Raw genomic sequence first — 12,453 nt, 5'->3', positions numbered from 1 at the left:
GACCTCTGCAATCCACCCTGGCATGCTGTCAATTAACTTCTGGGCCATATCCTGACTGATGGCAGCCCATTCTTGCATAATCAATGCTTGGAGTTTGTCAGAATTTGTGGGTTTTTGTTTGTCCACCCGCCTCTTGAAGATTGACCACAAGTTCTCAATGGGATTAAGGTCAGGGGAGTTTCCTGGCCATGGACCCAAAATATCAATGTTTTGTTCCCCGAGCCACTTAGTTATCACTTTTTCCTTATGGCAAGGTGCTCCATCATGCTGAAAAAGACATTGTTCGTCACCAAACTGCTCCTGGATGGTTGGGAGAAGTTGCTCTCGGAGGATGTGTTGGTACCATTCTTTAGTCATGGCTGTGTTCTTAGGCAAAATTGTGAGTGAGCCCACTCCCTTGGCTGAGAAGCAACCCCACACATGAATGGTCTCGGGATGCTTTACTGTTTGCATGACACAGGACTGATGGTAGCACTCAACTTGTCTTCTCCGGACAAGCTTTTTTCCGGATGCCCCAAACAATCGGAAAGGGGATTCATCTGAGAAAATGACTTTACCCCAGTCCTCAGCAGTCCAATCCCTGTACCTGTTGCAGAATATCAGTCTGTCCCCTGATGTTTTTCCTGGAGTTGAAGTGGCTTCTTTGCTGCTCTTCTTGACACCAGGCCATCCTCCAAAAGTCTTTGCCTCACTGTGTGTGCAGATGCACTCACACCTGCCTGCTGCCATTCCTGAGCAAGCTCTGTACTGGTGGTGCCCCGGTCCCACAGCTGAATCAACTTTAGGAGACGGTCCTGAGGCTTGCTGGACATTCTTGGGCGCCCTAAAGCCTTCTTCACAACAATTGAACCACTCTCATTGAAGTTCTTGATCATCCGATAAATGGTTCATTTAGGTGCAATCTTACTGGCAGCAATATCCTTGCCTGTGAAGCACTTTTTGTGCAAAGCGATGATGATGGCACACGTTTCCTTGCAGGTAACCATGATTGACAGAGGAAGAACATTGATTCCAAGCACCACCTTCCTTTTTAAGCTTCCAGTCTGTTATTCGAACTCAATCAGCATGACAGAGTGATCTCCAGCCTTGTCCTTGTCAACACTCACACCTGTGTTAACGAGAGAATCACTGGCATGATGTCAGCTGATCCTTTTGTGGCAGGGCTGAAATGCAGTGGAAATGTTTTGGGGGGATTCAGTTCATTTGCATGGCATAGAGGGACTTTGCAATTAATTGCAATTCATCTGGTCACTCTTCATAACATTCTGGAGTATATGCAAATTTCCATCATACAAACTGAGGCAGCACACGTTGTGAGAATTCATATTTGTGTCATTCTCAAAACTTTTGGCCACGACTGTATATTATGCGTATGATATGGTTTTATAATGCAATATGAATTTATATATTTTAAATATCTGTTTGTTTTTGTGTAGATTTGTCAGTGTTCCAAGAGGATGAAGGTATAGAGATGGATTCAGTCAGCTGGACTTCCAACACCAAACTCCCCGGCACCCAATCAGAGACCCCCATTTCCTCTGGACGCTTCTCCTCCTGGGTGACCTTCGACGATGACGAGGAGGACAAGCCCCACCACCTGGAGAAGCCATCCCACACACGATTGGATGATCTCAGCCACTTCCAGGATGCCAACAGTAACCTGATTGGTTCTCCTCCCAACGTTTGGAAGCAGAACGGGAACCAGCAGAACCAGAATCGCCACCTCCTGGACCTGACGCCAGACGGAAACCCTCCTAGATCCCTTCTGATTGAACCTAGAACTGCTCCCCTGCTCCCCGGTAGGACTAAACCTTACACCAAGAAGAACCCTTTCCTGTGTGAAGAGTTCAATGACATCCAGCCCTCTCCCATTAACCCCTTTAGTTCCTACTTTGACTGTAAACAGGAAGTGGCATCAGAGACGATCCAGAGTAATGGCTCCGCCCACCACCTGGAGAGCTCTCCCTGTGCCTTCTCCTTTAGCTCTCCTTTCTTCCAGTCTTTCAGCTCCCACAGCCAAGAGGCCAAACGAGAGTCCATTCTCATCTTCTCCTCCGAGTTTGAGCCCACCAGAGGAGGAGGGGAAGAGACAGTCAGCCATGTCACTCCTCCCTTAGACAGACTAGACCTGGATCAGCTGAGAAACCTCCAGATCACAGACCCAGATGATTCAGGCAGCCCTACTTTGCCTGATGACTCAGTGGAGGATGCAGAGGAGGCGAAGGAAGATGGGTTGGGAGGAGAGGATGAGGGCACCCCCTACCTCCCAGATCACATGACCCCCCAAGATGGCTGGGCCATGCTGCTCCGTATACCAGAGAAGAAGAACATCATGTCGTCACGCCACTGGGGGCCTATCTATGTCCGTCTGTCTGACGACGGTGTGCTCCAGATGTTCTACGAGAAAGGTCTGGAGAAACCCTTCAGGACCCTGAAACTGGACCCTCGCTACGAGGCGGCTGAGCACCGCCTGCAGAATTACGAAGAAGCCGGCCGCGTCCACACGCTCAGTGTGGACCTCGTCCAATACCGTGAGAGGAGGCGAATCCAGCCGAAGTCACCCGTCACCCACCAGCCAATCCGTGAGCAGCTGGTGAAGCTGGGCACCACCTGTTACCACGACTTCCTGAGTTTTCGTCATGCGCTGGTAGAGGTGCTGAGGCGGTTGCCGGCAGTGACGGGTGGGGCGTTGACAGGGTCGCCCATAGGGGCGGGGCTGACAGAGGAGGAGGTTCAGGTGGAGGTGAGGGACGAGTTCTACGGGACGGTCGCTGCGGGAGATGGGAGGATTCTGAAGCAGCTTGTGATGACTCGTGTGCACGTGCTGGCCTTCTTCTCTGGGTCGGCAGGCTGCCGCCTTGGACTCAATGATGTGCAGGTAAAAGAGAAGGAGAGCGTGTTAAAACAGACGTCCAGTTACGAGTGAAAGGCGAGGGTGGTTCATGTTGGGTAGCTTATAGGTGTATGAAAGAGAGATTTTTGTAGGGATCACATTGGAACCATTGGAGGCTGCTGAGGGGGAGACGGCTCATAATATTGTCTGGAATGGAGTCAATAGAATGGTATGAAACGCATCAAAAACGTGGTTTCCATGCATTTGATGCTATTCCATTGACTCCATTCCAGACATTATTATGAGCCGTCCTCCCCTCAGCGGCTTCCACTGAATCATTCGTATGAGAGGAGGATTTGGATGGTGAGATGTGTACACATCAGAATATTGGCCCTGAAGTTCTGCAGACACTTATTCAGACAAATGTTCAAACATTGAAATGCATGTACAGTTGAAGTCAGAAGTTTACATACACCTTAGCCAAATACATTTAAACTCAGTTTTTCACAATTCCTGACATTTAATCCTAGTAAAAATGCCCTGTTTTAGGCCAGTTAGGATCACCACTTTATTTTAAGAATGTGAAATGTCAGAATAATAGTAGAGAGAGTGATTTATTTCAGCTTTCATTTCTTTCATCACATTCCCAGTGGGTCAGACTTTTACATACACTCAATTAGTATTTGGTAGCATTGCCTTTAAATTGTTTAACTTGGGTCAAATGTTTCAGGTAGCCTTCCACAAGCTTCCCACAATAAGTTGGGTGAATTTTGGCCCATTCCTTCTGACAGAGCTGGTGCAACTGACTCAGATTTGTAGGCCACCTTGCTCGCACACGCTTTTTCTGCCCTCAGGGCTTTTGTGATGGCCACTCCAATACCGACTTTGTTGTCCTTAAGCCATTTTGCCACAACTGTCATTGTGCATTGGAAGACCCATTTGTGACCAAGCTTTAACTTCCTGACTGATGTCTTGAGATGTTGCTTCAATATATCCACATAATTTTCCTTTCTCATTTTTGTTTCATCAGACCAGAGGACATTTCTCCAAAAAGTACAATCTTTGTCCCCATGTTCAGTTGCAAACCGTAGTCTGGCTTTTTTATGGCGGTTTTGGAGCTGTGGCTTCTTCCTTGCTGAGCGGCATTTCAGGTTATGTCGATTAAGGACTAGTTTTACTGTGGATATAGATACTTTTGTACATGTTTCCTCCAGCATCTTCACAAGGTCCTTTGCTGTTGTTCTGGGATTGATTTGCACTTTTCGCTCCAAAGTACATTCATCTCAAGGAGACAGAATGCGTCTCCTTCCTGAGCAGTATGGCGGCTGCATGCAATTGTTTGTACAGATGAACGTGGTGTCTTCAGGCGTTTTGGAAATTGCTCCCAAGGATGAACCAGACTTGTAGAGGTCTACCATTTTTGAGGTCTTGGCTGATTTCTTTTGATTTTCCCATGATATCAAGCAAAGAGGCACTGAGGTTGAAGGTAGGCCTTGAAATACACCCACAGGTTCACCTCCAATTTGACTCAAATTATGTCAATTAGCCTATCAGAATCTTCCAAAGCCATGACATCATTTTCTGGAATTTTCTAAGCTGTTTAAAGGCGCAGTCAACTAAGTGTATGTAAACTTCTGACCCACTGGAATTGTGATAGTGAATTATAAGTTAAATAATCTGTCTGTAAACAATTGTTGCAAAAATTACTTGTGTCACGGACAAAGTAGATGTCCTAACTGACTTGCCAAAACTATAGTTTGTTAACAAGAAATTTGTGGAGTGGTTGAAAAACGAGTTTTAATGACTCCATCCGAAGTGTATGTTAACTTCTGACTTCAACTGTATACATGAAAGTATTAAACCCCCCTCTTGATGTTGTTACTCTAGGTCAAAGGTAAGGAGGTGGTCTCCAGACACGACATCATCCCCAACACCACCACCCGCTGGATCCGCTTACGTGACTGCGAGCTTCATGATGAACACGCAGACGAACTAGAGTTCCTGTCGTCACGCCAAGTTGTCTTCACACCGCCACCCTGCCGCCGCTTCCAGCTGCTCGCCTTCCGCACGGCCTTCGCTGAGAAAACCCTCCCCTTCACGCTGCGCACTGTTGCCTCCGTCCGCGGCGCCGAGGTCACCCTGCAGTCCTGGCTGCTGATGTCACAGGGGTTCTCGTCCAATCGGGACACGTTGAACCTCATCCCCTGCGAGAATGTGGCGGTAAAATAATAATAGAATATTGTACCTCTTGCAGTTTTATGATTGAACTTCACTTCCCTCAGTCATTTGCTAACATTGATTATCATGCTTACCCCTAGATCCGCTACCCCATCCCTGAGATTTGGGCCAAGAACTTCCGTCGGGACGGGGTGATGGGGGAGAGGTCACTGAAGGCGAGGTTCAACAAGGGTGCCAGCTTCGGCACGGCGAGTACTTCCGGGTCAGAGCCAGTGATGAGGGTGACCCTTGGCACGGCCAAGTATGAACAGGCTTTTAAAGCTGTGGTGTGGAGGCTCAGCCGCCTGCCTGACAAAAACTCTGGTAAGAAGTTGTTGTGGTCAAACTCAGTAAGAGAACTATTCCTATTCTCACTGTAGAAATGCAAAAATACACAGCTATTTCACTAGCGGTGCACACGCCTTTGGTAAGGAGGGAAGGAGTTTGAGGCGATACCCTGCTATTGTCACTGTGAAAAGGGCTAGATCTATATTTGCTTTACCAGTCACACCTGACAGCGGAGAGATGGCTCATTTCAGACACTACGAGTAGGTTTCCCGGACACGGATTAAGCCTGATCTAAAAACACATGTTCAATGGAGAATCTCTATTGAAATAGCTCTTTATCTATTTCACTAGGCGTAATCTGTGTCTTCATGTGTGGAGGATCAGGTCCATTCCCTTGTATTCTCATTCTTCCGACGATCCATTTGAGGTTTCATCACAGTGCCAGTCAGTATTAGTGGAACTGGTTTGTATTTCACCCAGCTCAGAGGGACAGGACATGGGGGATGTCTCTATTTCACCCAGCAGTGAGAGATTATGAACATTGATCTGTTTCTGCTGTCATTACACTGTGCAGACTGTCAATAGTCCTTACCCCAGGCACTGTCAATATCCTAGTGTGCGTATGTGTTATAGAGTTGTTTGTGTGTGTACATGCAGGCATGTATCCGTGAATGATTGCGTGCCACTGTGCCCGTGTGTGTGTGCGCCCATGCACGTGTCTGTGCGTGTGCATGAGTTCGCCCTTGTGTGTGTTCTCCCTGGTCCCAGTCCAGTGTTGGTATGTCTCTGTCAGAATGCGGCCCCCTTCAGGCCTTTCAATAGGCTGTCAGCATGGCTGCCTGTCCTGAGTACTGATTGGCCAGTCAAAGCCCTGGCTGTCACCATGCATTACCTCACAAACCCACAGGCCACAGGCTTCTATTGTAAATACATGCTCTGCCACAGGCTGCTCCCCCCACCCCCACCCCCACCCTCCCTTCTATTGTGGGCCCCTCTTTTTCTTCTCTCCCCCTTTTTCTTCTTTCTCTCTTTACCCTTTGCCTCTCGTCCCCCTCTCTCACTTTTCGTCCCTCTCTCACTTTTCTTCCCCTTTCCCCTCTCTTTAGCCCTTGCTTCAGCTCCTCTCCCTCCTCCTCATCTCCCCCTCTCTACTTAACTGGGCCAAGCCTGCCCTCCATTTTCTCTCTCTCTTTCTTTTGTTTGCACCGTCTTTTGTCTTTCTGTCTGCCTTGCTTTTTCTTTCTCTCTCCTCCTTTGTGTTCCTTCTTCTTTCTTCATGCTCATTCGTCCCTTCGTTATATGTGTGCTACAGTCCACACGGTGATGCCAACTTTGGGGCTGTAATTCCCTGCGCCACAAATGAGAGAAGCATGGTGGTATGCTGGTTATAACATTTCACTGCTACAGTCCTCTACTCCAACTGTACAACAGAGGATATTCTTTCTGACCTCTGACCTCACGGCACTTCCTGTTTTGACCCCTCTTGGTGGCCCGTCCCGTCCGTGCTCAGTGTCATGATGTTCTTGGCACAACTCTCACCCTCTCTGTTGCCCTGTCCAGAGACAACTGCTAGCCCCTTCCCCTAGGCACTTCATGAAGACCGGAACGAATTGGATAGGCAAAGCAATAGTTATGTTGTCACCTGATAAGTTTGATGTAGATTTCAATGTTGCTTACAACTATCCAATCTACACGTGTTTAGGGAAAAGGATTTGCTCTCCCTTTCTGTGCTGTTTGTGTGTGTGTGAGCGGACCCACCGGGAGGACAATCCTACTCGACCCAGAGTGATCGCTGATGATGAACGTGTGTGTTTGTGTTACGTGGTGTGTGTGTGTGTGTGTGTGTGATGATGTGTTCGTCTGCATGTGTGTTTAATGTACGTTTGTGTCTCCCCCTGGCAGCGTTGGGTCACCCCCACACCTTCTTCTGTCGTCTGGAGCTGGGTTCGGACCGGGAGGTGCCAGCCTCGCTGCAGAGCCACCTGGAGGTCGAGTTTGACATGCCCGCCGCCTCTGCCTCCAAAGCCACCGTCCGCTCCCTCTCTGTAGAGGACAGGGCAGACGCCAAGAAGTGGATCAACTACAAATCACACTACTCCTACCAGGTAATAGACCAGGGTGTTTGTGCGTGGAGCTGTAGCCTTTTGTGAATGGGCTGACATGGTAAAATTACATACATACACGTTGGGTGTCCTCCATAACCTTCTGGCTCAGCTGCGGGAGCTGTTTTCTGTTGTGTGTTTGCCCGTCCAAACATGTAATTAGGCACGATGAGCAACCCCCTCTGGCTCCCACTAACAGTAGCTAACACGGTAGTCGGCACAGTTGCTGCAGATCAACACAAACAACAATTTAATGCAGGGCCTGTATCCACAAAGCATCGAGGAGAGTAGGAGTGCTGATCTAGGATCTGTCCTTATAGTCTTATTCATAATGATCTATAAGGCTAAACTGATTATAGGTTAGCGCTCGTACTCAGAGACGCACAGCACAATAGCAGGATAGCAATGTTTTTATACGTTGAGCTACACTATAGTTGTAATAATAGCAGTGGTTCGGTTCTCCTAGAAGTATTTTAGGTCACAAGGACCATTTCAAATGAAAGATTTTTAAACAAGGTCAATATCCTTCACATTGGTTAATATAAAGTACATTGTAGAGTCTGTGTGTAAACAGGTTAATTCCCATGTGTACGCTTAGTAGAATGCTTCAAGAGCACAGTTGAGCGTTAGACAGATGACAGCTGGCAAGGATCAGCTACTAGTGGTCCTATAACTAGCGTGGCTAGCCAGAGCCTAGTCCAACCCGGGGATCTATATCTACATCCAGGTCAAGCCAAGGCATCAGCCAGGGTCGACACCTCACCAGAACAACCTAGTTTACGTGGTAGGCAGCGCTACGCCACTAACCTCTGCTCAGACCTTTCGCAACCTCCGACTTCTCTCTTCTCTAAATGCAGACATAGATGGATTGCCTTGATTTAGTGTGGGAACGTAGCATGCTATTTATCTGTCTCATCACTGATCTCACTGTACGGGCTATGATCGCCACCTTGTGGCCAAAGACAATCGCACCTTCATTTAAGTAGAAGGTATTGCTCACTGATCTCTCACTGTTCTTATACAATACAACTCTATGTCCATTTAGTTACAGCAAACAATGGAAATGTGTCTTCTGTTCCGTTCTCAACCCCCCCCCCCCCCCCCGCAACAGATCTATGGAGACTTTTAGTGCTTATAAGCAGTAGGCCTCCATAGGTGTCCTTGTGTTTTTTGCCTTTCTGACCATGTCGCCCCTCCTGTCCCCCAGGTGCCTATAGAACAGAAGACAGGCGGCCTCTCAGAGAGCAGCAGCCCTACACTGGACCAGGACCAGCCTGGAGAATGTGCACAGCAGTGAACACACACACAGACAGACGGATGTAGGGAGGGCGGGAGGATTTGATGACTGCTTTTTTCACAGGAGAAGGGAGAAAAGTCACTTTTTGCACTTTGAAGAACTGTACCGGAGGACTAGTTGGCTGATGTTTGTGCATAGATTGGATGTAGACTGAATGTACACTGGACATAACTGATTCTCGATAGGACATCAACTTGACATAGAATGGGTCTAGTGGTCGTAGACTGGACATAGACTAGATCTACACTAGACCAACTGATTATAGACGGGTCGTGGACTGGTATGACTAGATGTACTGCCACCGGACAATTTATTAGGTACACCACCCCATTCACAAGCATGGAACGCTCCTACAGACAGTGAGTCACGTGGCCATGGCTTGCTATATAAAGCAGGCATTGAGGCATTCAGTTGCTGTTCAGTTGATTGTTAGAATGGGCAAAACAAGTGACCTAAGCAACTTTGAGTGTATTATGATCGACGGTGCCAGGCGCGCCGGTTCCAGTATCTCAGAAACGTCTAGCCTCCTGGGCTTTTCACGCACAACAGTATCTAGGGTTTACAGAGAATGAGGCGACAAACAAAAAACATCCAGTCAGCAGCAGTCCTATGGGCAAAAACAGCTTGTTGATCAAAGAGTTTGAAGGAATCAGCAAGAATTGTGCAAGTTAACAGGCGGGCCACAATCAGGCAAATAACGGCGCAGTACAACAGCGGTGAGCAGAACGGCATCTCGGAACGCACAACTCGTAAGTCCTTGTCATGGATGGGCTATTGCAGCAGACAACCACACCGGGTTCCACTCCTATCAGCTAAAAACAAGAGGAATCCGCTCCAGTGGGCACGCAATCACCAACACTGGACAATTGAGGAGTGGAAAATCATTACCTGGAACATGACAGTGAGTTCAGTTTACTTGAGTGGCCTAGTCAGTCCCCAGACCTCAACCCAATAGAGCATCTTTGGGATGAGATGGAACGGACTGTTCACAGCATGAATATACCGCCATCCAATCTGCAGCAACTGCGTGATGCCATCGCGTCCACATGGACCAACATCCCTGTGGAATGTTTCCGAGACCTTGTAGAATTCCCCAAATAATTCAGGCTGTTCTGGAGGCAAAGGGGGGTCCGACCCGGTACTATATGGGTGTACCTAATAAACTGGTCGGTGAGTGTAGATTCTGCTTTGTTGTAGACTAGATATAAACTGGACTAAACTGGTTGTAGAATGGATATGACTAGATGTAAACTGGATATACTCTACTTAAACTAGTCGTAGACTGGATATGACTAGATGTAAATTGGATATAGACTGGACTTAGACTAGTTGTAGACTAGGGAAACTCATTAGACTGATCTTGCTTTGTTCATTTGTTTATTTTCTTAAAAATGCTGATTTGGGCAGACTAGTCTTACTGAGGGAGAGCTATTAGTTTTATATGATGATTCATTTATTGTGAGTGGATCGGCTTGGCCTTGTGGTCTTACCCCATTGGGGTACAGCAAGGGCAACGTTACAGATCGTTCAGATAGAAATGCATTGCGCAGAACAGATGATTGTCAGTGAGAGTCAAATATTGCGGTATGATGGGGATTAGTCTGACATTGTAAAGCCTGGCATTTCAGTAAACCAGGACATTGAGATAAGTGAAAGGAGTACAGTCATTACAGTCTTAGTGGATTTCATGCACTCTTGAGGCTAATCGAAGCACTAGCTAATGTGCTTCTACAGTACGTGTTTGCTTCAGTGTTCATTGACCTTCCACACAATTCTCAATCAATAGATTTAAGAGGCTTACATTAGTTTACATAGTAGAGACAAAATGGCTCTTCAATATGCCCCCCCCTGTGTCAGTGTTGGTTCAGTATTCGACTGAATGCTCTTGTGTTCAGTCAGGTGTTAGGTAAGCATAAATGCTTTCTGCTTTTCTCTCTCGCAAAGTTGAATGTTCTTCCAAAAGGTCTTACAGGTACTTCGGTCCTGTCATTTCACATAGTCGTCTTAACCAGTCTTTCCGTGAGTTAACAACAGTCAATACTGCAATTGGTGATGATGATGATGCAGAGTTCTAATACGCTAATGACAACATACTGTAGTTTGGCTATTTTGGCTGTACTTAGAAACTGCAGCATTTTTTTTAAAAATACGTTTGTTTTTATAAATGTGCTTTACATGTACAATGTGCATCCATCCGTATTACTAACATTGACTCAATGTGAACAAGATACTGTATGTACAAAACATAACTATATTCTGCAATGGACATCATCTGCAGGTCTAAACACTGATGTCCACTTTTTTCTAGCTGCTCCGTTGTGCAGTTGGTCACAATTGTAGGTTACTGTTGTCGTTCAGTTGGTACATTTTGTGCAAAAAAATGCTTCTTTATGAAAATGGCCCTCACTTGAAGCATCTCAAAACATCCCTTAGCAGAGGGAATTTTGTTCTCAACAGCGCAATAAATCAAACTCAACAAATGTACCGATAAGGGGGGGGGGGGGGGGTTGTTGTTGTTTAGGACAATGCACAATGTGTTCTTGTAGTGAGGAAACATTAAATAATTAATTGTAATTATATAGAGAGTGAATAGTTTATATATTTTTTCTTCTAGATGATTAACAAGTTTTTCATGTAAAATTTTGTCAAGTGTGGAATGTTAGAAAATAGGTCTTAACGGGATCTGGGTTACTTAGTTTACCATCTCTGAGAAGAAAAAAGAAGAAAAAAACATGGAAATGGGTCAATCCAGATCTGGATGGGAAACTAGTCCAGAAAATCATATACAATAGAACATTTGAATAATTTGAAAAGATGTTTAAGCTCAAGATATCTAGACCTCTTTTGAGACCTCATTTGATTTTCGAAGAAAAGCCTGTTGTATAAGCCCAGTACATTTCAATGGTTTTCCAAGAAAACTTGAACTCCTTAGAAAAAACAACAACAACATTGTTATTTTTATTTATGAAAATTTATGACAAAACACCATATGACTGTGCTCTGCTTCTGTGTACCTAAAAAGGATTAGTCTATTAGTCTATTTTGGTAACATGGTTTTGTGTTCCGTACATGGCAACTGTTTATATCATTAGCTGCAACCTGTAAATAATCCATTCTGCAACACTAGACGGATAAGATCTGTACCTTTGACAGATCCAATTGGAGTACTCAAGAATGCTAGAGGTATATTTGCTGAAAATGATACTTTAAACTGGAAAAAGGAATTAAATATATTTTTCTCTTTTGAGTGTTGCTTTTTTTTATTTTTTTTACTAACTCCAGGAGGTCCTGCAAAACAAAATATCACTAACACACAACAGACAGTTTCGACAATCCTAGAATACACACTAGCTATTCTTGTGAATTCCTTTCTCTGCTGTTGCTTTGTTCTCTGTTGCATTGTTCCTCACACAATCTGTGAGTAGCGACATTTTCTTCTTATTTACAATGATGGCCTACCGGGGAACAGTGGGTTAACTGCCTTGTTCAGAGACAGATTTTTACCTTGTCAGCTGGGGGATTTGATCAAGCAGCGTTTCGGTTACTGGCCCACCGCCCCACTAGGCTACCTGTCGCCCCACTAGGCTACCTGTCGCCCCACTAGGCTACCTGCTGCCCCACTAGGCTACCTGCCGCCCCACTAGGCTACCTGCCGCCCCACTAGGCCACCTGCCGCCCCACTAGGCTACCTGCCGCCCCACTAGGCTACCTGCCGC

The 12,453-nt window shown here is 46.2% G+C and overlaps 1 protein-coding gene across 3 annotated transcripts in view; it reads left to right on the top strand.

The window, feature by feature from the left end:
• Positions 1–11,984, top strand: part of ston2 (stonin 2) — a 50,134-nt gene extending 38,150 nt beyond the window's left edge. For all 3 annotated transcript variants that reach the window (XM_020487537.2, XM_031828545.1, XM_031828547.1), the window contains 5 exons: positions 1,437–2,878; positions 4,721–5,053; positions 5,152–5,374; positions 7,241–7,443; positions 8,648–11,984. In XM_020487537.2, the coding sequence (XP_020343126.1) occupies positions 1,437–2,878; positions 4,721–5,053; positions 5,152–5,374; positions 7,241–7,443; positions 8,648–8,737 (2,291 nt within the window). In that variant the 3' untranslated portion in view covers positions 8,738–11,984. The remainder of the gene's footprint in view (positions 1–1,436; positions 2,879–4,720; positions 5,054–5,151; positions 5,375–7,240; positions 7,444–8,647) is intronic.
• Positions 11,985–12,453: the final 469 nt, after the last annotated feature.

The sequence above is a fragment of the Oncorhynchus kisutch genome, linkage group LG7 (genome assembly GCF_002021735.2).
Source record: "Oncorhynchus kisutch isolate 150728-3 linkage group LG7, Okis_V2, whole genome shotgun sequence".
Taxonomy (NCBI): Eukaryota; Metazoa; Chordata; class Actinopteri; order Salmoniformes; family Salmonidae; genus Oncorhynchus; species Oncorhynchus kisutch.
The sequence above is the reverse complement of the archived record's forward strand: the minus strand, read 5'-3'. Positions and strand labels throughout refer to the sequence as shown.